General features: G+C 45.8%; 2 protein-coding genes across 11 annotated transcripts in view; one reads left to right on the top strand and one right to left on the bottom strand.

The window, feature by feature from the left end:
- Positions 1–2,869: 2,869 nt before the first annotated feature.
- Positions 2,870–7,709, top strand: TP53INP2 (tumor protein p53 inducible nuclear protein 2). 2 transcript variants are annotated; one of them, XM_049869000.1, is made up of 3 exons: positions 2,870–3,005; positions 3,404–3,692; positions 4,206–7,709. In XM_049869000.1, the coding sequence occupies exons 1-3, from the start codon at positions 2,882–2,884 to the stop codon at positions 4,456–4,458; spliced, it is 666 nt and encodes a 221-aa protein (XP_049724957.1). In that variant the 5' UTR covers positions 2,870–2,881; the 3' UTR covers positions 4,459–7,709. The 2 variants fall into 2 exon arrangements, with proteins under 2 accessions (XP_049724957.1, XP_049724958.1); XM_049869001.1 differs by having other exon boundaries at positions 2,882–3,005; positions 3,524–3,692.
- A 989-nt stretch (positions 7,710–8,698) lies between these two features.
- Positions 8,699–21,509, bottom strand: part of NCOA6 (nuclear receptor coactivator 6) — a 95,259-nt gene continuing 82,448 nt past the window's right edge. For all 9 annotated transcript variants that reach the window (XM_049868977.1, XM_049868976.1, XM_049868979.1 and 6 more), the window contains one exon: positions 8,699–9,265. In XM_049868977.1, coding sequence (XP_049724934.1) covers positions 9,222–9,265 — 44 coding nt within the window. In that variant the 3' untranslated portion in view covers positions 8,699–9,221. The remainder of the gene's footprint in view (positions 9,266–21,509) is intronic.

Raw genomic sequence — 21,509 nt, 5'->3', positions numbered from 1 at the left:
GGGCTGTGACCTGGCCTAGTCCAGGTGATTGCAAGGGTTGTGCTAGCCCTCTCTGCTTCCATAGAGAGGAAGAGGAGAGCTTCTGACTCTCTAAGTGGATATATTGAGAGGCTGGACCAGGATCCCGTTCCAGCCTAGGTTTTACACAAGGATGGGCTGGGGTAGGGGTGGCTTCAGGCTCAAGTGTTATTCTGGGCACAGCTGCTGTAGTTATTAAAGGGGATGGTTCTCCCTGGAGCAGAGCTGGGAATGTGAGAACCAGGAAGCTGTCAGGGCCGGGAGAGAAAATCCAGGAGGTTCTCCCAGTGGTCAGGAGAGGGGGGCAGGCACTGGCTGGCTGGTGCTGCTGTCACTCCTGGCTCTGTCACTGACTTGCTGTGACCTCCAGCCAGGAGCTTCCTACCTGAGCCTCCTTTACCTCTGTCTATCTGTAATTTCAAGAGGCCCAGCATGGGCCCTGGTGCACAGTGGGTACTCTAGTAAATGCATACTGAATCTTGGTGCCAGGAACCCCATGTCATTTTACAGCTGGGCAGAGAGGCAGTGGTCATGGTCCCTGTTGTATCCCCCTTCACACATACCATTATCTTCTTGGGCACTGTTTGCTGTGGCTTTCCTACTATGTACACTCTGGACGGGTGGCCTGCGGCCAGGCTTGCCCCTCCACCATTTAGCTCTATGTCTTTGGATAGACTTATGTCCTCTCTCTGATTCTCAGGTTAAAAAATGGGCTGGTTGAATATGATAAACAACTCTTAACTTCCCTTTCATCAATGAAGTAGTAGGTTCCTGGAAGGAGGGTGTGCCTCCTCAAAGCTCCAATCTTCCCTTCCTTCAGGAGGAGCCAAACTTCCTGAATTTTTGGTAACTGAGTCATTAACTCCCTGTGGCTACAGATGGGCTGGGATACATGGACTGTGCTTGACAGGCACTATTTGGGGCTTCCCCACTCTTCATAACCCCTGTAGATCTCCCATCCATCTCACCAGGAAAACCAGCATCCAGGGAGCACATTCGTCAGGAGCCCACTGCGGGTCTGCAAGAGCAGAAATACTTTCAGGATATGGAGGTTAGGGGATTTTGTGGCACCTTGTGGGGAAGGTGGCAACAAGTGTAGAAATACCCCAGGGGGGTTAGCAGTAAGAGTAGAAATACCCCCTGCAAATGAAAGTGTGGCAATGCCTCAGGGAGTTCTTTAGCAAGTGTGGAAACAACCCTAGAGAACGGTGACAAGTGGCTCAGCAGCAGAACTGTTGAGGGCCCTTAGGGAATAGACATGAAGGATGAGGCTCTAGGGATATCCCAGGGCCTGGCCAGCAGCCCCTGGCCTAGATCTGGTCCTGAGGTAGCCTGGGGTGGGAGGGGGCAGACCTACAGCTACCTGTTTGGCCGTCTCCATTCCTGGAGTAGGGAGCCTCCTCCCTCATTTTACCCAGGGAAGGACTGGGTAAGGTCTTGTATCCCGGTGCAGCCCTCAGTGCCCGTCCTTAAGGGCCCCTGGGGTCTCACAACTCCCTCTCTCCATCATCACCTCTCACGAACCTGCTACGGTCTGGGGCCAGGCAACCCGACTTTTTCCTCCTAGCCGGAGATGCTGCCCTTGAGCAGGGGCCTGGGGAGGGGGTGAGGGGGAGAAGGACCTGTGGGAATAGGATCTCCAGACCTCATCTGACAGACGTGGCTACAGCAACAAACTAGGGCCTACCTAATCACATGTTGAGGTGACAGTGATTCTGTGGGTTTCTACCAGCCAGTGCTTTTTAAACCACACAAGCTCGAGCAGTCTCTGGGGTCAGGGATTGCTGTTTAGGATATTGTGATGAAAACCGAAGTCCTTCTTCCCAGGAAAACACACATGTGCACGTGTGTACACATACACACATTTCAGGCCTGATAGTGGACCATGACCAGTGGTCACCAGGTTAAAAATGTCTAATCCAGGCATAGACCCAGCAAAAGCAATGGAATATAGTGATTATGGGTGCTGTCTCTGGAATGACTGCATGGGTTCAAATCATACCTCTGTTTTCATACTAGCTGCAGGATTTTGAGCAAGTTTCTTTACACTGTTGAACCTCAGTTTCTTTACATGTAAAAAGGGGGATAATTATATCTACTTCCTAGAGTTGCTGTGAAGATTGAAAGCCCATTGCCTTTGAGTCAATTCTGACTCATAGTGACCCTATAGGACAGAGTAGAACTGTCCCACAGGGTTTCCAAGGCTGTAATCTTTATGGAAGCAGACTGCCGCATCTTTCTCTTGTGGAGCAGCTGGTGTGTTCAAATCACTGGTCTTTTAGTTAGCAGCTGAGTGCTTAACCACTGCACCGCCAGGCCTCCTTGCTGTGAGGATTTTAATGAAGTAATATAAGTTGCATAGTATACTTTTGCCTGGCACATGAATGTTAGCAATATTTTAATAATCACTCACACACACACAAAAACAACCCCATTGCAGTCGAGTCATAGGGACCCTATAGGACAGAGCAGAAGTGCCCCATAGGGTTTCCAAGGAACAGCTAGTGGATTCAACTGCTGACCTTTTGGTTAGCAGCCAAATGCTTAACCACTAAGCCACCAGGGCTCCTTCACAAGTGCTTAGCTCATTTAATTCTTATAAGGGCCCAGAGGAAGGCACTATTATTATTATTGTCATTTGACATATGAGAAAACACCATCATTTAGCCTCCCCACGCATCCCTGTGGTACTCTCAGTGCTACTCTAGGGGATGGGTATCACCTGCCCTGTGTCCCAGGCCCGGAATAGCGGTGGACCTGTCAGTGGTGATTCTGACTCCTCTCTTTGCCTCGCCTCCCAGGTTTCTGCACTGCCATAGGGCGTCCCGACCGCCGAGGTCGCTTAACTCCCCAGCCCCCCACCATGTTTCAGCGCCTCACCAGCCTCTTCTTCAGCACCCCCCCGCCCCCCGAGGACCCCGACTGCCCCCACGCCTTCGTCTCCGAGGAAGATGAAGTGGATGGTTGGCTCATCATTGACCTGCCGGGTGAGGCCTGAGTCTTTGACTCCTGGGCCTGTGAAGCCATCCTGAGTGTAAAAGGACCAGCAGAGGAGGGAAGGGCGCTACTAGGGATTGGGGAATTCCCCCAAGCCTACAGGGCAAACTCGGGCTGAGGCAGTGACACTGGAGGAGGGTAACAGGGCCCCTTTCCCAAGCAAGACTGGGCCATCTCCCTCGGGTGCAGTGTTGGGGCCTACACCTCAGGTGCCCAAGGACAACAGGTCGAGACCCCTAGCCCGTGGGTGCCTGTGGGCGCAGCGGGCAGGGCTGCGATTTTAACTAACAATGCCCTTTCTCTCCCCGCCCCCCTGTGTCCGGTGTGTGTGTGTCCCTCCTGGCTGCGCCCCCCTCAAACGCATGGCTCCCCCTCCCTCGCCCCGTAGATAGCTACGCGGCTCCACCCAGCCCCGGGGCAGCCCCCGCTCCTTCGGGCCGCCCCCCGCCCGCGCCCTCCTTGATGGACGAGAGCTGGTTTGTTACCCCTCCCGCCTGTTTTACTGCAGAGGGGCCCGGACTCGGGCCTGCCCGCCTCCAGAGCAACCCCCTGGAGGACCTCCTCATCGAGCACCCCAGCATGTCCGTTTACGTCACTGGCAGCACCATAGTGCTGGAGCCTGGGCCCCCTTCCCCGCACCCTGACGTTGCCCAGCCTGACGGTCACCTCAGTGACGGGTGAGCGGGCCGGGGGCGGAGCCTAAAGAGGCACGTCTTGTAAGCAAGGGGCGGGACCTGGAGACCCCGTATGGAAGGGCCAGGGCTGTGAGGGGGCGAGGTTTGGAGCTGGCCTGAAGTGAAGGAGCAGGGCTTTGAGATCCTGGGAGATAACTTCGTGGTCCCGGATGGGCTTGGGGCTCAGAAGAGGTTGGCTAAGAAGCTTGGGGCGGGCTTGGAGGCTTGAGGGGCCAGGCCCCTTCTACAGGCTTGTCCGGAAGGTAGGGGCAGAATTGGGGGTTGGAGCCGAGGCTTCCCTGGGGGTCGACATACCTGTCAGTGCCACAGAGGCTAGAGCCAAGGAGGCGTCTCCCAGTTGGCGTGGGGAGGGGTCTGTACACACAAGAAGGGCATTAGGCGGCCCCTAGGAGCAGAGGCATCGCAGCGCCCAGGCGAGGAGCTGGGGGCAGGGTGGAAGCTGTCAGTGGCCTCCGGCTTGTCTAAGCCTAACCGAGTCCCACTCTGTCCCTGCAGGGAGTTGGTGCCTGCCCGCCGCGAGCCCCGGGCCCTCCACCACGCTGCAGCCCCGCTGCCCGCTCGGGCTGCACTGCTGGAGAAGGCGGGCCAGGTGCGGCGGCTGCAGCGGGCCCGACAGCGGGCCGAGCGCCATGCGCTGAGTGCCAAGGTGGTGCAACGACAGAACCGTGCCCGAGAGAGCCGTCCACGCCGGCCCAAGCACCAGGGCAGCTTCATCTACCAGCCGTGCCAGCGCCAGTTCAACTACTGAACGTCTGCCGGCCCTGCCACGAACCCCTCCCCGACTCCTGACGCGTCGGGTGTCTCTGCCGCAGTGTGCTGCCCAAGGGGTGGCTGTGGCCTACCGCGGCTGGACACACTTTCCCCCCTTCTTGAGTGTGTGAGGTGGGGTGACAGCCTCTCCCACCCCGACTCTCTTGATTTCTCTGTCTCTGATCCTCTAACCCACCTCTGAACCCTCTCTTGTCCCTCTCATTCTCCATTCTTCTGGTCCCCATGCCCAGCATCTAATCCTCCATTCCCCTCCCCACCCTTGCCACCGGATCCTTCCATCTCTGATCCTTACCTGTCTTTGTCCTAACATGCCCTTTTACTCTTGCCCTCTAGTCCTGTTCCTCTGTTCCATCCCAATTTCTGAGAGCCTCTTCTTCCGGTCCCTGATCTGGCCCATTCCCTGCCTTCAACTCCAACTTTACACCCCTCACCCCACCCCACCTTTGACACTACACCACTCTTATTCCTATTATTAATTCCCTGCCATTGCAACCCCTCCTAAATGGTGGGGGGTGCAGTGGGACCTTGAGCCCAGCTCTGACCAGGTACAACTTGCAGAGCCTGGGCTGCTGCCCTGGTCCTGCAATAAGGGCTCAGGCTCAGGGTTCTCCCTTTATTATTTCCTCCACATCTCTCTCCCCTGGGGACTGGGCTCCTTGTTGCTGCTTAGGCCTGGAAAGGTAAAGTATGTCGAAGAGGACTGTGAGATGTGAGTCAGAGAGAAAAGGTGGAGGGAATCAAGGGAAGGAGGTGGCCTGTTGGAGATACAGACAGAAGGACAGACAGGTTGAGAAGCTGTACGGAGCAGGGTACCATGGGAGCTGGCACTATGCTTGCTCAGAGATGCCAAGCCCTCCTCTCAAGTTAGAGCCTGGAATCTCCCTTTCCTATAATCTCACCTCCCAAGTGTCTTCCTGAAATCCAGGCAGTTCCTTCCTCTGCAGGGTCCTGTGTCTGTAGGGCTTGCTTAGTACCTTGACACCTTATTCCCTAACATGTCATCCCAGGAGTAGAGACGGGGCTTGGCCCTGCCATCTGTTCACATCCCCAAGGTGCTAGAACTAGCTTAGAGGAGATGCAGGCCAGAGGGCTTCTAGGTAGGCGAAGGGTACAAACCCCAGGGTAAGGATGCACAGCAATGATACAGTCAGGGAGAACAGGCTCTGGAGTGAAGCTATCCTAAGACTGAAGCTCAGCCCTCACCTTGCCTCTGGCCTTGGATTTCAGACCCTGCCCAGTAGGCCTAACAAACACTTCTGATAGGAGGCCTGGAGCTCTACTGTCCCAATCCTCAAATAGTCCCCTAACCAGGTTCAGGGCCTCCAGGGGGCCTTTCCTCATTTTCTCCCCAGGTCTCTCTTCTTTTCCAGTCTGCTGGGGAGAAACTGGTGCCCTATGGTCTCCCTCCGCTTCTCCTCCAGGAAGTATCTGGAGGAAACCCGATTCCCTGGCTGAGACAGAGGGGACGGGGCAGCCAGCTTTCACCTTCTCATGGTAGGACTAAATTTTGGGCTCAGACACCAGCAACAGCCTCTTGGGATGCCCCCGAGTTGCTTCCCTTTTTGTCTTTTTAGCTGTCTTTTTCTAGTGTGTTCTCTCTCTCTTCCTTGAAACTTTTACTAGTTCCTGTTACATACTAACATAGGTCTTCCCTCTCACCCTAATTCCAGGTATCCAGGCCCCAAAGCCAAGCTAAGTCTTGGAGAAAATTCTGCATTCCCATGAGGGCAAAGGCAGCTGTCCTCCCTGATCCTGTACCCCCAGGCCTCATATAGGGGTATAGGGGAGGGAGGGAGTAGCCTCATGGATGCTGGGATGGGGACAGAGAAGCACTATTGGGGTCTCCTATCCCAGAGAGTAAGCCAAATTTATCCTAAAAGCAGATCAAGGTCCTCACCTCTAGTCCACCAAGTCCCAGTGCTTGACGTCCCTGCTAACTTGGCTCCCAAGATTCAGTTGCTTTTATTCTTCCAGCCACCCCTTGGTCACCTCACAGTTTAGGGTCTTCATTCAGCATTTTCAAGAGCTAAAACTCCCTCCAACACTTTCTGCCTACTCCTTCACTGCCAGATGAGGCCTAGGCTCAGTCCTGGATAGTGTCCTTGATCCTTCTGGTTGGGGGAGTTGGAGTTATAGGGCATTTGGTTCAAACTTCAAAAGGCCCTACCCTCACCCATATTTCTGGAGGCCCCTGTAGTTCTAGAACCCTTCATCACCTGGCTGGTTGCAAGGCTCATATTTTTTGTATTGTCTTATAGATTTTTGTAGCATTTGAGTGTGGCAATATTTTGTGTATAGATTTCTAAGAACAAACACTACTCAGTCTCCTGCTGGTCTGACTCCTGAAGCATCAGACCTCGTCATACTGTATTGACTGTGTATGTGCCTTTCACTTTGAGCATGCTTCAGGATTTTTTTAAACCACAGAACTTGAATACATGAGGGAACCAGAATGTACAAAGTCCTATGCAACCTTAGACAGGAGGGGTTAGAGAGTCTGTTTTGACTGCTGTTTTCAGAGACCCTGGAGAAGTTTCAGTTTGTGAGTATTAAATAATGTCAGTACTACCAGCACTTTGCCAAAACTGAGTATGCCAGAGGGACCCCATTTCTAAAGTGTGAGTCCCAATTACATCAAAGGGCAATTTCCATTTATTCCCCCAATAAGTCTGAGTGCTCCCCTCAATTTGGTTGTCACTTCCCAGCTTTCCCCAGTCTAGCCCTCACAGGGCACCACGTGTGTATGAATGCAGTTCGGTGCTGTTTTAGAGTATGCCTGCTCCCCAGCCTCCTGCCTGGAGCCCTTTCAGCTTGCTCTGATCCATGTCTTAGGTGCCACAAGGACCCTACCAGAGCTCTTGGATGCCTCCCAGATCCACGTGGCTTTACATGAGGGGAATGAATGCAGGCATATCACAGCCCACTTCTAACCCCTTCCCTCTTGCCCTGCCACTTAGTTCCAAATGGAACCAAGTTGAGTGCATCCTGGATGGGTGTTTTGTTTTGAGGCTGGATGAAATGAGGAGACTTTGTTGATTATGTGTGATGTGTCAACAGACTCAAGGACACAGCCACCTCGGACCTGGTCATGTGGCATGCCTGTGTATGTGTGTAACAGGATTCTGATTGTTAGATTGTAATGTTATTCCTCTATGGGAGAAAAAAATTAATATAAAGAAAAACAAATAAAAAATCTATTTAAAGCACATTATTCCTTCTGCCTGAGTTGAACTAAAGTACGGGAAGCACTTTGTAATCTCAAGCACAGTACTGGCATAGGGTATTATTATTAAGCTGGCTTTGATTCTGGTCGTGTTTGTCATACGAGAAAGGAAGAGGGTAGATGAGCTTGCTGGGAGCAGAGCCAGACAATGTGGGGTCTGACTCATAAATAACTACTTTTAGAGGATCATTATAATGCAAAACATAGATATTAAGGCAGTTGAAATAGACACAAGAATAAGAGCATGACAGAATCACCAACTCATTCTTTTGGTCTCAGACATTGGGTTATGGCAAGGACAAAGAGGCACCGAAGGGGAAAGTATGAGTTTAAGTCTAGCCCTAGGAGACACAGCAGAAGACTGAAGCCCAGGCTGAGACAAAGACAAGGCCGCAAGCAACAGAGTCCCCTGAAGGCTGGGGTAGGATGGGGCCAGAAGCAGTTGGCTTTGGAGATGGTACAAATTGTGAGATAAGAATTGGACCAGGAAAGGGAAAAACCTGGGCATGCTGATGAGAAATCATCCTGAGGTGAGAAACAGGGCAAAGAAGTGCAGTGTAGTAGACATCTTTGAAGTATACAGCATAATGTGATCCCTTTTATTTGGAAGCTGTCCCATCTAACCACAGAACTGGACTGAAAGTAGAAATGTGACCTACCCCATGGCTCAATTCTAGATACTGGTACAAAGAAGCCTGCTGGTCAGTCTGGGCTTATCTCTTGAATACAGGAAATGTAAATAAACATCTTGTGCATTGACAGCAAATGTATAAGGTGGAGAAAAAGTGTTATCTAGGTTGCTGACAGCTTTCCTGCCCTTGAATGAGTTGAGTGAGCAAGTATGTGCATTTTCCTCAACCTGCCGGGAGGGCTTCTCTGGTGCAATGGGGGCAGGTTGGGATTCTGATTCACAAGGAAAACTACACCTATTCATTTATGGTTCAAAGAGCTTGCTCATCTAATAACCCTCTACCAATAACATACCTTTATGTTCTAGGACAATGACATTTATTTAACACATTCAGTATTTCACATTGTACAAATCCTTAGATTCTCTTTATTCACTGGTCCATTTCTACAACAAATACATCCAAAAACTATATAATAAAATTATTTACAACATTTCCAAATGAGAAGATTGCTTTTGCCCCCACAACTGCTATTCACACACAACACTTCCACAGCACAATACACCATTAGAAGATCTAAAAATGCTCACCCTGTACTCTAGGCTGCTTAGGAAATGTGAAAACTAATAACATTTATAATGGCATTAGCTCCTCTCAGTACATGGCAACATTTTAGAAACCTTGAACTTTACTTTGCAACATCAAAAGGGCTCAACAACCCTGCTTTCCCCATTGCACTTCACAAAACAGGTTACAGGGACTAGGAAAAGGGCCACGTTATTAAAATGACTAACTGTACAGAAATGGATTTAGAAAAGTCACAGCTCAAAATTGCTCTTTGTAAAATTCACACACATTTACAAGTAATCAAATCGCCGTCCAGCTCGTTTACTTGGATTTTCTCCGCTTGGATTGCACCGCACTGGTTATGTCTGTGGGGGGAGGAGGGAAAGGAAGGACATGTTTAGCTGAGATAACTCTTTGCAGCAGTGCTTTTTAGGCAGTCCACATGAACCAGGCCTAACCTAAGTGGGGCCCTATTGAACTCTGAATTGGTCTAAAGTCACCAAAAGGGGCACACAGTGGATGTGGAGAGGGCCACAGGCTTTGACTGATGACTTTGGAGGAATGAGGGCATGGCCTCGTGTTATGGATTGAATTATATCCCCCACAAAATGTGCTGTAAATCCTAATCCCAATATTTGTAGATGCAATCCCATTTGGGAATAGGGGTTTGTTATGTTAATGAGGCCATATCAATGTAGGGTGTATCTCTTTAAGAGAGATTAGGTACACAGGAGCAAGCAGAGTTGGGGGGAAGATAGATGAAGCTATCATCTATCATGAAGCTACATGAAGATCACTGAGGAACACAAGCTGAAAAGAGACAAGGACCTTCCTCCAGGGCCAACAGAGAAAGGAAACCTTCCCCTAGAGCTGGCACCCTGATTTTTAACCTCTTAACTGTGAGAAAAAAGGAGCCCTGGTGGCATGGTGGTTAAAGTGCTCGGCTGTCAATAGAAAAGTCAGCAGTTCTAACACATCAGTCATCCTGCTGAAGAGAGATGTGGCCGTTTGCTTCCGTAAAGATTACAGCCCTGGAAACCCTATGGGGCAGTTCTACTCTGTCCTACAGGGCTGCTGTACGGTCGCTATCAGTCGGAATTGACTCAGTGGCAACAGGTTTTTTCTAACTATGAGCAAATAAATTTTTGTTAAAGCCACCCACTTGTGCTATTTCTATTATAGCAGCACTACATAACTAAAACACCCTGCACACTAGGGCCCGGCAACTGGGGAAACGTGGGTATGGGATACAGGTGGCACGAGTTAAAACACATCCACCTGGTGAAGAAAAGTGTTAGGGTTGGGCAAGTTTCTTTAGCTGAGCAAGTAACCCCACAATCTCCTCACCAGTTCCCTTCACTCAATGAATAGACAGAATGACAGTGCTTTAGTGAGAAACCAATGAGTGATGCTACAAGTGAGTGTGTCAGGATGCAAAACAAAAAACAGCTTTCAGATTCTTTTTGGAGCCAAGCCACTGTGTTGCAGCAAGGACCCTTTTTGCCATGCTATAGTCAAAGTCTCTAAACACCAAGACCCTTGGTCGACACGCATCTACTGTGGTACAGCTAGATATATTAAGGCTGTGGATACATACAGGTATGCAAAAGATGGAAGCTGAGTGATTTATACAGAGTCAGAGTGACATAAAGGGGAATGAACGTGTTTTAATTTAATTCCTCTTATAATAGCAGTGTCTTAAATCAATCAACTCAATCTTACCCGAGAATTAAATCATGTTTCTCAAAAACTTTTCCATATAAAGTTCCTCTATGGCAGAGTATAATGAATAGCTTGAGGCTCTCCAAATGTAAAAAACTCTTTAAAGTTTCATATTGGCCTTAAAAATTCACCCTTATTTTTCAAGTTGCTCCACAGTAAATATTTTGGTCTTAATATGAAAACAATTTTCTAAAATTACTTCCCACCAAGGAGAAAAAATTTTTTCTAACACATGAATGTGGAAGATGAATTGGATTTACCCAGTTCTGGCGACTAGGCTGATTTTTCCGATGCTGCGCTTTAGGTTCTTGTCTAAGCAACTTTTCTTTTTTGTTGTATCATTATTTTGAGAACGCAGACTCATAAATATGTGGATGCAAAAAGCAAAACTTTCACTGCTTTGTTAACCATGGTAATTGCTAAAGGGTGGTCTAGATGGCCTTCTGTGAGGTTACCTGTACAATCTTTTTGGGTTTTTGTTGGTGGAAATTTCAATATGTACATCTTCTTGCTGGGAAGCCACATTGTTTATGCCACACGGCAGAGTCAAAATCTCTCTGATTTACTCATCAGTCTTTTACTAATCAGAGGAGATGTTGATAATGATATTCTTTATTTTACTACAGCATCGAAATTTTAATTCCATGCAAATGGACAAAGAGTCTTAAACAGCCCACAACTCCTCATAATCAATTCTTTTTGTCTCTCAAGCTGCTGCTTCACTGTAGAAAATTTGCCATTTGCAGTAAATATCTGCAGGGCTTTGTCTTGACTGTTCATTCTTAGAAAAGTATCTGTTAATTAGGTGAATTTTGAAAGCATTTTTGTTGTGATATGAAGACGCAGGCAGTGTGTTGGAGAGCCACATATATGGCTGGGAAAAGAGGTAGGGAGTAGGGGGATCACCAACCTCAAGCTCCCCCCTCATTCCTTGCTTGTTCCCATCTGTCACTGTTCCAAAGCACTCAAGGAACTGGCAGGCTGCCTCTGGTTCTGAGGATGAATCAGTGAGTGGGGCCATGAGGATTTATCTTAGCCTCTGGCACAAATCCAAAACAAGGCATTTGTGCTAGAGGCTAAAAATAAGATAAAATAAAATTAAAAAATCACCTTTTAGATACTCAGGGATGGGGGGCTGGTGATGATGGTATACTTTTATACTTCTACAAGGGGGAAAAAAAATGTCAACCCGAGTTTGAAATTCCAATCACCTTCCCTGGATAAATCTAGCTAATCTGGGTCATATAGCAAAGTTAATTTCCATCTCTTTACAGCTCTGTCTGAAAAGATGAATTCTCTGGTCCAATTTTACACTCTAAAATGCTACCACTTCTACCACTCCATTGAACACAATAAGAGATTCTAAATGGCATATTTGGAGTGTGCACCAGGCCTTGATCACAGCAATGTTCTGAAGGCCAGGATGGGTCATTCGACAGCATGATCTCACCCCTAACCTATACAACCAATACCTCGCTGCCAAAAAACCTCATATATATTGTTGAAAATGTTTTCAGTTTTTTAATCCATCAAGGATTTTACAAATTAATGTCTTCACAAATATACAAATAGTTCAGACTAATAGTGTAGCCAGATAATTTATATCTGTTTTAGAACCAAGAAGATGGTAAAGAACTAGGTCCATAATAGCCTTTCTGGTGATTGTCCATATATGTCATCGGGCAACATTTGAATCTGTAATTTGATAAGGCATTTTTTCAGCCTAGGTGCCTTTTTTGTTCTTTAAATTTTATCATGGTAAGATATAACAGAAAATTTGCCATTTTAACTATTTTTAAGTGTAGGATTCAGTGACAATTACATTCATCATGCTGTGCAACTATCATCACTATTTCCGAAAGTATTTCATCACCCCAAATAGAAACTCAGTACCCCTTAAGCAATAACTCTCCATGCCCCCTAACCTCCAGCCCCGGCAACCACTAATAAACTTGTCTCAGTGCATCTGCCTATTCTAGATATTTTATATAATGTCATCATACAATGTGTCTTTTTGTCTGTTTCTTTTGTGTACATTTTTTAGATATTTTCTTTGTGGTACCACGAGGGTTACATTTAATAACTTTATAACAATCTAGTTTAAATTGCCACCACTCATCTGTCAATTTGTCATACTGTGCTGGCTTGTGTGTTGCTTTGATGCTGAAGTATGCCACCAGTACTTCAAATACCAGTAGGGTCACTCACGGTGAACAGGTCTCAGTGAAGCTTCCAGACTAAGATAGACTAGAAAGAAGGACCTGCCAGTCTACTTCTGAAAAAATGGGCCAGTGAAAACCTTATGAATAGCGGCCGAACACTGTCTGATATAGTGCCGGTAAATGAGCCCCTCAGGTGGGAAGGCACTCAACACATGACTGGGGAAGAGCTGCCTCCTCAAAGCAGAGTCAACCATAATGATGTAGAAGAGGTGAAGCCTTCATCTGCTGATGTGGCACGACTCAAAATGAGAAGAAACTGCGGCAAACATTAATAATTGAAACGTGGAATTTAAGTCTAAATTGATACTAATTTAATTTCACATACAAACTCTCTGTTCCTATACCACTCCTCCCACCTCTATGTTGTTGTCACAAATTACATCTTTACATTGTGTGCTCAATGACGTAAATTTATAATTTTTTAATGCATTTGTCTTTTAAGTCATGTAGGATATACCAAGTAGAGTTACAACACAAAAATACCATAAGATAAGCCTCTATATTTATCCATGGTATTACCTTTACTAGACATCTTGTTTTCTTCATATGGCTTCCAGTTACTGTCTAGTGCTCTTTCATTTCCCTCTGAAGGACTGCCTTTAGCATTTCCTGTAGGGCACATCTCGTGGTAACAAACTCCCTCCGTGTTTGTTTACCTGGAAATGTCTTCTTTTCACTCTCATTTTTGAAGGACCGTTTTGCCAGATGTTGAATTCTTGGTTAACAGTTCTTTTCTTTCAGCACTTTAAACATGTTACCCCGCTGCGTTCTGGCCTCCATGGTTTCTGAGGAGAAACTGGCACTTAGTCTTATTGAGGATCCCTTGCATGTGATGATTTGCTCTTTTTCTTGCTGTTTTCAAGATTATCTCTTTATCTTCAGTTTTTGTGAATTTGATTATACTCTTAGAGTGGATTTTTTTTGGTTTATCCTATTTGGAGTTTGTTGAGTTTCTCAGATGTATAGATTTAATATCTTTCATCAGATTTGGGAGGTTTTCAGCCACTGTCTCCTCAAATATTCTTTCTGCCCTTTTATTTCTCTCTTCTCCTGAGACTCCCCTAATGTGTATGTTGGTTGGTGTTAGGGATTGAATTTCTGTTTCCCCAAAATATGTGTCAACTTGGCTAGGCCATGATTCCTAGATTGTGTGACTGTCCACCATTTTGTCATATGATATGATTTTCCTATGTGTCCTAAATCCTACCTCTATTATGTTAATAAGGCAGGATTAGAGGCCAATTATGTTAATGAAGCAGGACTCAATCTGTAAGATTAGGTTGTGTCTTAAGTCAATCTCTTTTGAGATATAAAAGAGAGAAGCAAGCAGAGAAACAGGGGACTTTCTACCATCAAGAAAGCAGAGCCGGGAGTGGTATACATCCTTTGGACCTGAGGTCCCTGTGCTGAGTAGCTCCAAGACCAGGGGAAGATTGACGACAAGGACCTTCCTCCAGAGCCGACAGAAAGAGAAAGCCTTCCCTTGGAGCTGACACCCTGAATTTGGACTTCTAGCCTACTGGGTTGAGAGAATAGACTTCGGTTTGTTGAAGCCATCCATCTGTGGTATTTCTATTACAGCAGGACTAGATAAGTAAGACAGTCAGCTTGAGGGTGCCTCACCAGTCCTTGAGCTCTGTTCACTTCATTCTTTCTTTTTGTTCCCCAGACTCAATAATTTTAATTGTCCTATCTTTAAGTTCACTGATTCTTTCTTCTGCCAGCTTGAATCTTCTATTGAATCCCTTTGGTGAATTTTTTATTTGAGTTACTGTACTTTTTGACTCTAGTATTTCTGTTTCATTCCTTTTTATAATTTCTATCTCTTTACTGGTATTTTCATTTTGTTCCTGTATTCTCTTCCTGATTTCCTTTAAATCTTTTAGCTCTTTGAGCATATTTAATACTACTGTTCTAAAGTCTTTGCCTAGTAAGTCCATTAAATGGATTTCCATGGGGATGGTTTCTGTCTCTTTTTTGTTCCTTTGAGTGAGCCATTTTTTCTTTGTGTATGCCTTTTTTTTGTTGAAACCCCAGGACACTGGAATATTAAAATATTGTAACTCTGGAAATCAGATTCTTCCCCTCCCCTAGGTTTTTTTTTTTTTCCTTCAATTGTTGATGGCTGTAGTCATTCATTTGTTTAGTGACTTTCTCTAACTATTCTTGCAAAGACTGCTTTCCTGGATATGTGTGGACACTGAGGTTTCTATTTCTTAGCTTGTGTTCAGCTAGTGTTTTGACAGAGATTTCCTTGAATGTTAGAAGGAAAACAAAAATAAAACCCTCTCTCAATCTTTGCAAACTGGCTCTCTGTTGGGGCTCTTCTTTAGCACTCAACTAGGCTTGCACTGAGCACAGGGATCAGGTCAGAGTGAAAGCATAGTGTCTTCTAAGGTAATTTCTGAGTACGTGTCTCGCTCTAGGTGTGTGGCTTTTTCAATTCACCTTTATATACATGGTACTTTTGAAAGCCTTAATTTCTGAAACTCTTTACCTGGCTTCTCCTTCAAGTCTTTAGGTACATATTGTGTGCCTTAATGACACTCTTTAGCCCAAGTAAGGAGCCTCGGTGGCACAGTGGTTAGCACTCAGCTGCTAACCAAAAGGTCAGCAGTTCGAAACTACCAGCTGCTCCGAGGGATAAAGATGTGGCAGTCTGCTTCCATAAAGATTATAGCCTTGGAAACCCTATGGGGCATCTACTCTGTCCTACAGGGTCGCTACGAGTTGGAATCGACTCGACAGCAACAGGTTTGGTTTAGCCCAGGTGGCTACAGGCAGTTACAGCCTTAGGTTGTTTTCCACAGCCCATGTGATCTCAGAAACAGGCCAAACCAAGAAGAGTGCCTTGCTTCAATCCTTCGGGCAGGACCCATATAGGTTAAAACAGACACACACATAATTATTTACAAGTAAAGTCTGCTCTGCTCCCTCTGGAGCTAGATCCCAGGCTCCTGCTTTGGTAGTGCCTGCTGCCACTGATTTAAGACGGTCATACTGAGCCAGGGAAGGGGTAGGGTTAGTGACAAGTAGAAAACCAAAGTGTTCCTACTGTTTGTATGTTATCTTTTTCTTGACTCAGCATTTGCTTAGTTGCTGTGATTCTTTGACAAAGTTGGTTCAGCCAGTTTCTTCTTGGATTTTTCTTTTTTTTGGTGCTTTTGTAGGGAGACATGAGTGTACAGCTGCTCATGCCACCATCTTGCTTCAGACCTTTGGTGTCTCTTTTTGACCTAAAGCAAATTTTGCCAAATTTACAGTAAAAGGCTCTAATTAAGTCCTCTAGTATGTGGGCTTTACCTTCTGTTATGGATTGAATTATGTCCCTCAAAATATGTGTTGTAATTCCTAACCTCTATGCCTGTGGTGGAGCCCCGGTGGCACAGTGGTTAAGAGCTTGGCAGCTAACCAAAAGGTCAGCAGCTTGAATCCGCCAGCCACTCCTTAGAAACCCTACGGGGCAGTTCTACTCTGTCCTCTAGGGCTGCTGAGTTGGAATCTACTGGTAGGGCAACCAGTTTGGTTTTTTTTTTTTGGTTTATGCCTGCAGTTATAATCCCATTTGGGAAAGGACTGTCTTTGTTATGTTAACGGACAAGATTAGTGTAGGGTGTGTCTTGAGTCTATCTCTTTAGAGATATAAAAGTGATTAAAACAAGCAATCAAGAGAAGCAGAGATGAAGGAAGAGAGATGCCAAGCCACATGAAGTTCTCCTAGGAACAGACGCTCAAAGAGACAAGGACCTTCCAACAGAGCTGACAGAGAGAGAAACCTTTCCCCTAGAGCTGGCACCCTGAATTCGGACTTCTAGCTTCCTAAACTGTGAGAAAATAAATTTCTGTTTGTTAAATCTACCTACTTACGGTATTTCTGTTATAGTGGCACTAGATAACTAAGACATCTTCCAAGGAGTTTTAGAATTTGATCTTAAATGAATTTATTTGCTCACTTGATTGTATTTTTTACTGTACTACCTCTAGCCAGGACTTCTCTCTAATCTGTTGCTGATTCTGACTCATAGCAACTCTGTAGGACAGAGTAGATCTGCCTCAAAGGGTTTCCAAGGCTGTAATCTTTTTTTTTTTTTTTTTTTTAATTTTTACTGTGCTTTAAGTGAAAGTTTACAAATCAAGTCAGTCTCTCATACAAAAATTTATAAACACCTTGCTATATACTCCTAGTTGCTCTCCCCCTAATGAGACAGCACACTCCATCTCTCCACTCTCTAATTCGGCCAGCCTCTGACCCCCTCTCCCCTCTCATCTCTCCTCTAGACAGGAGCTGCCCACATACTCTCATGTGTCCATTTGATCCAAGAAGCTCACTCCTTACCAGTATCATTTTCTATCCCATCAAGGCTGTAATCTTTAAGGAAGCAGACAGCCACACCTTTCTCCCACGGTTTCCCACGGAGCGGCTGGTGGGTTCGAACTGCCGACCTTTCGGTTAGCAGCCAAGTGCTTTAATCACTGCACCACCACGGCTCCTGACTTCTCTCTATATAATTGTAAAAGATTTTGGAAATTTTCCTTTAAAATTTGCAAGACTGGTTTCTAAATGATGCTATAAGAGTGCAGTTTCAGGCAGTTACTGTTCAGGGTTTTCTCCCACAAGACATGTCTAGTTAGGCACATTTGCATTTCCACAATAACACTTCTGTATTAATTATCTCTGTAGATTCCTTTTTTTTTTTTGATTGTTGCTTCTCAATTCACCGGCTGTGGGTAGCACAGGACTGTTACCTACTTTGCTGTCAGATGCGCCTTAGAGACACCCACAGCTGTTGGTGATTACAGGTTGTTCTGAACTTCCCACATATTAGCATATTTTCCCTGGTTTCAAACTGATGCTTTGAACTTCATGTTTTTAACTACTGATCCTTCTTCCCAATTGAAAATATAACACGTAGAAAAGTAAATAAAAGAATGACAAGTCAAAACAGAAAAATCATCGCTTCAGTGTTAACGGGGATTTACCACTTCAGGGAGTAGAACTACTCATTCGCATGTTTGTAAACTACACACCTGATCAAGTGCAATTTTAGGGAAGTTTACTGATTGTGGAAGCCAATTTTTGCATTTGTAATTAAAAGTGAGGGGGAAAACCTAATCAACCAAAAACAAAAACAATAGTTCAGAGAGCGACCAACCAACAATGTTGGCGTCCCCAGAATTCATCCATTCCACCTGCTCCAATCTCCGCTCTAGTAGGTCTTGGCCAGCGTGACGCACGCAAACTCTGCTCTCACTGCAGGAGCATGATGACTGTCACTGGCTCCTTCCTATGAAAGCACCAACTCATTCTTCACTGCTTGTAATAGTCTCAGCTTTCCAGATTTTCATGAAAAGTACACAATGTTTCTGATTTTGTTTGTGCATATATGACCCAAATCTTAAGAGTATAAAAAAGCAAGATCTTTTCCCCGCCTCCAAAATTTAAATTTAAATTACGGGAAGATACCTCATATTTCAAGTACTCAGCATCATCACATGTCTCCAAGTTTGGGATGCACAGATTTTAGAAATCAGCTTGATATTTTGTGAATCCTAAAAAATCAAACCAAACCCCATGCCAATGAGTCGACTCTGACTCACTGACTGTACAGTAGCGTAGAACTGCCCCATAGGGTTTCCAAGGGTGTAAATCTTTATGGAAGCAGACTACCACATCTTTCTCCCATGGAGTGGCTCGTGGGCTCAAATTGCTGACCTTTTACAGTCAAGCGCTTTAACCACTGTACCACCAGGGCTCCTTCTTGTGAACCCTAGGTATGGTTTTTAAAATACAACCACAGAAAGTTAAAATTTTATGACTCTGGTTCACATGTCTGGATTCAACACACAGGCCAAAAAATATGCATGTTATTCCTTAATTTGGATCCGAGAGCCGTGACACTTAAAACCAAAAGAGCTACAGTACTCATTTCTGATTTTAAAGGTAACTTTTCCTGGGATGGAAACCCTGGTGGTCTAGTGGTTAAGCGCCACGGCTGCTAACCAAAAGGTCAGCAGTTTAAAATCACCAGGCACTCCTTGGAAACTCTATGGGGCAGTTCTACTCTGTCCTATGGGGTCGCAATGAGTCAGAATCGACCCAAAGGCAAGAGGTTTGGTTTTTCGGTTTATCCTGGGATAGTTAGAGAACAACAGCCTGAAGGCTTGGAGCTGGTGTGGGGGTCTATATCTGACTGTGATTCCTGGGATCTAGGCAGAGCTCTACTATCCTCAGTACCCCTCGCAAGATCACAGAGCCTGTTGAGTCTTTACGGCTTTTCCTAAGCCAGTTGCTAAGCCTCGTAGCATGCATGGGGCAGGCATTCCAACATGACTACACCACCTTAGGACAATGTCCAGTTTAAGTGTATAGGCCTATTCCCTGCCCTCCTCTTAAAAGAGTTTCCAGTTTTCCATCTTTTCTTGGCTGGCAGTTTTCCGCAGAGTGGCTCTAATTTGGGCATTTCTTCTTTACTATACTAACTGCTCCCTAGATTAATTCTCTCTGGTACAGTGTCACTGATACCTTTAGTATCTTGAGGCTCTGGGCTCAGATCAAGGTTACAAAAACCTGGTGTGTGACATTTCTAAAGGCCAACCCCCCCGCCCTTTTCTTTAAAGATTCCTGCTTCTCCAACCTAGAAGACCTTGATCCTTTAGGAAAGCAAGGGGCTACAAGAACACACAGAACTGAAGGGAAGCAGATTTCTCCAGAGAACTCCAGGGACTTTTTTCTTTCATGCTCTAAGCTTAGTATACTAAGAGGTGTGTTCCTTTCAAATAGGTTTCTGCTGTCTAGTAGACGACTCCCAGGGAGAAGGAAGAAAGTTATTGGCTCCATTTCTGCATCTAAAATAGGGATACTTAGTAAAACACTACCTATATATAAAGTATACCCAGAAGGGAAAGGAGGCCCTCTAGCTGCTCCCCTCACTCTCCAGCAGGCTGAGGTAGGGTAATGGTATTTTCCACACCTCTTCTTTACCTGTATGACCTGTAGACCTGTGGCCTGCTCCCAGGGGCTCCTATGAGGCATCATGACCTGCCCAGAAACATGACCTGCCAACTACAGCTGAGTTCTCAGGCCAGTATCTGATGTTGGTTCACCAGAACCTGCCCTGATCTTTAGGCTAGCATTCCAACGACACTTGGCCATTCCTCAGTAGTCCTGCTGCTATCAGGCACTCTGCCAGGAACCCAGCCCTTGCCCAACCCGAGCTGCTGAAGCACATTTCCTGAGAGGATGAAGTATCATGTCATCCCTCAGACCGGAGACTTTGCACATGCTGTACCTTTTGCCTAGAATACTCCATCCAACTCTCATGGCTTGGTTAATGCCTCCTCGTTTTTCAGGTCTCAGCTTAAATATCACTTTCTTTGGGAAGTTTTCTCTGACCTGTCAGAGGAGGAAGGCATTCCAGCTATATGCTCCTACAACACTGTGTAATTTTGCTATCACAGCATTTAACATATAACACACTGTATTAGACTCTGTCTTTCTTGCTAGTCTAATCAATGTGAAGAGAAACTCTGTATCTGTCTTTTCACTACTATACCTCAGGGCCAGGCATGTAATAAGTACTTAATACATATTTGATAGATGGAAAGCAAAATCAGACATGAGTTTCTGCCCTAATAGAGCATACATATTAATTACCTATCAGACAAATAGACATAAAGGTACAACTGTGGTGTTATGAAGGAGAAAAACACAATGCTATGATTCCTCATAGCAGTCACAACTGAGCTAAGATAAATAGGAAGAGTAGGAAGCTAATGAGGAGAAGAGAGGCTGGATGAGGACTCCTCACGATAGCTGCAACATGTGTACAGGCCTTGTGATGATAGGGATGAAGATGGCACGTACAAGTTACCGAGGGAGGTGAGATGAGGCTGGGAGAAACTGACAGGGACCAGACCACATAGGACCTTGTGGGCCATGGTGAGGCTTTTAGACTTTAATCCTAATTACAATGGTAAATCTTTGAAGGGTTTTAAGCTATTGGGTAGCAGTAAGATGAAAAAAAGTAGATGAATTTGGGACACCTGAGATAAAATCAGCAGCTTTTTGTGATGGCTTGGATGGTGGGGGAGAGCGATGGTGTCAAGGACTTCTAGATTGTCTAATGGATAGACGGTGTTATCATTCATTGAGACAGGGGAACAATGGCAGAGACCTGACTTCGGGATGAAAACCACGAGTTTGGTGTTATGATTGACTGTGTCCCCTCAAAAATCTGTGTCAGTGTCAACTTGGCTAGGCCCTGATTCCCAGTATTGTGTGGTTGTCCACTATTTTGTGATCTGATGTGATTATCCTATGTGTTGTAAATTCTAACCTCTATGATGCTAATGAGGCAGGATTAGAGGTGGTTATGTTAATAAGGCAGGACTCAATTTACAGAATTAGGCCGTATCTTAAGTCAGCCTCTTTTGAGATATAAAAGAGAGAATTGAGCATAGAGGAAAGGGGCCTCACATCACCAAGAAAGAAGCGCTGGGAGCAGAGTGCATCCTTTGGACCCAGGGCTCCTACGCAGAGAAGCTCCTAGACCAGGGGCAGATCAATGACAAGGACCTTGCTCCAGAACTGACAAAAACAGAAAGCGTTCCCCAGGAGGTGACACCCTGAATTTGGCCTTCCAGCCTCCTAAACTGTGAGAGAATA

This window comes from Elephas maximus, chromosome 25, assembly GCF_024166365.1.
Source record: "Elephas maximus indicus isolate mEleMax1 chromosome 25, mEleMax1 primary haplotype, whole genome shotgun sequence".
NCBI lineage: Eukaryota > Metazoa > Chordata > Mammalia > Proboscidea > Elephantidae > Elephas > Elephas maximus.
This window is presented reverse-complemented; position numbering and strand designations above follow the sequence as displayed.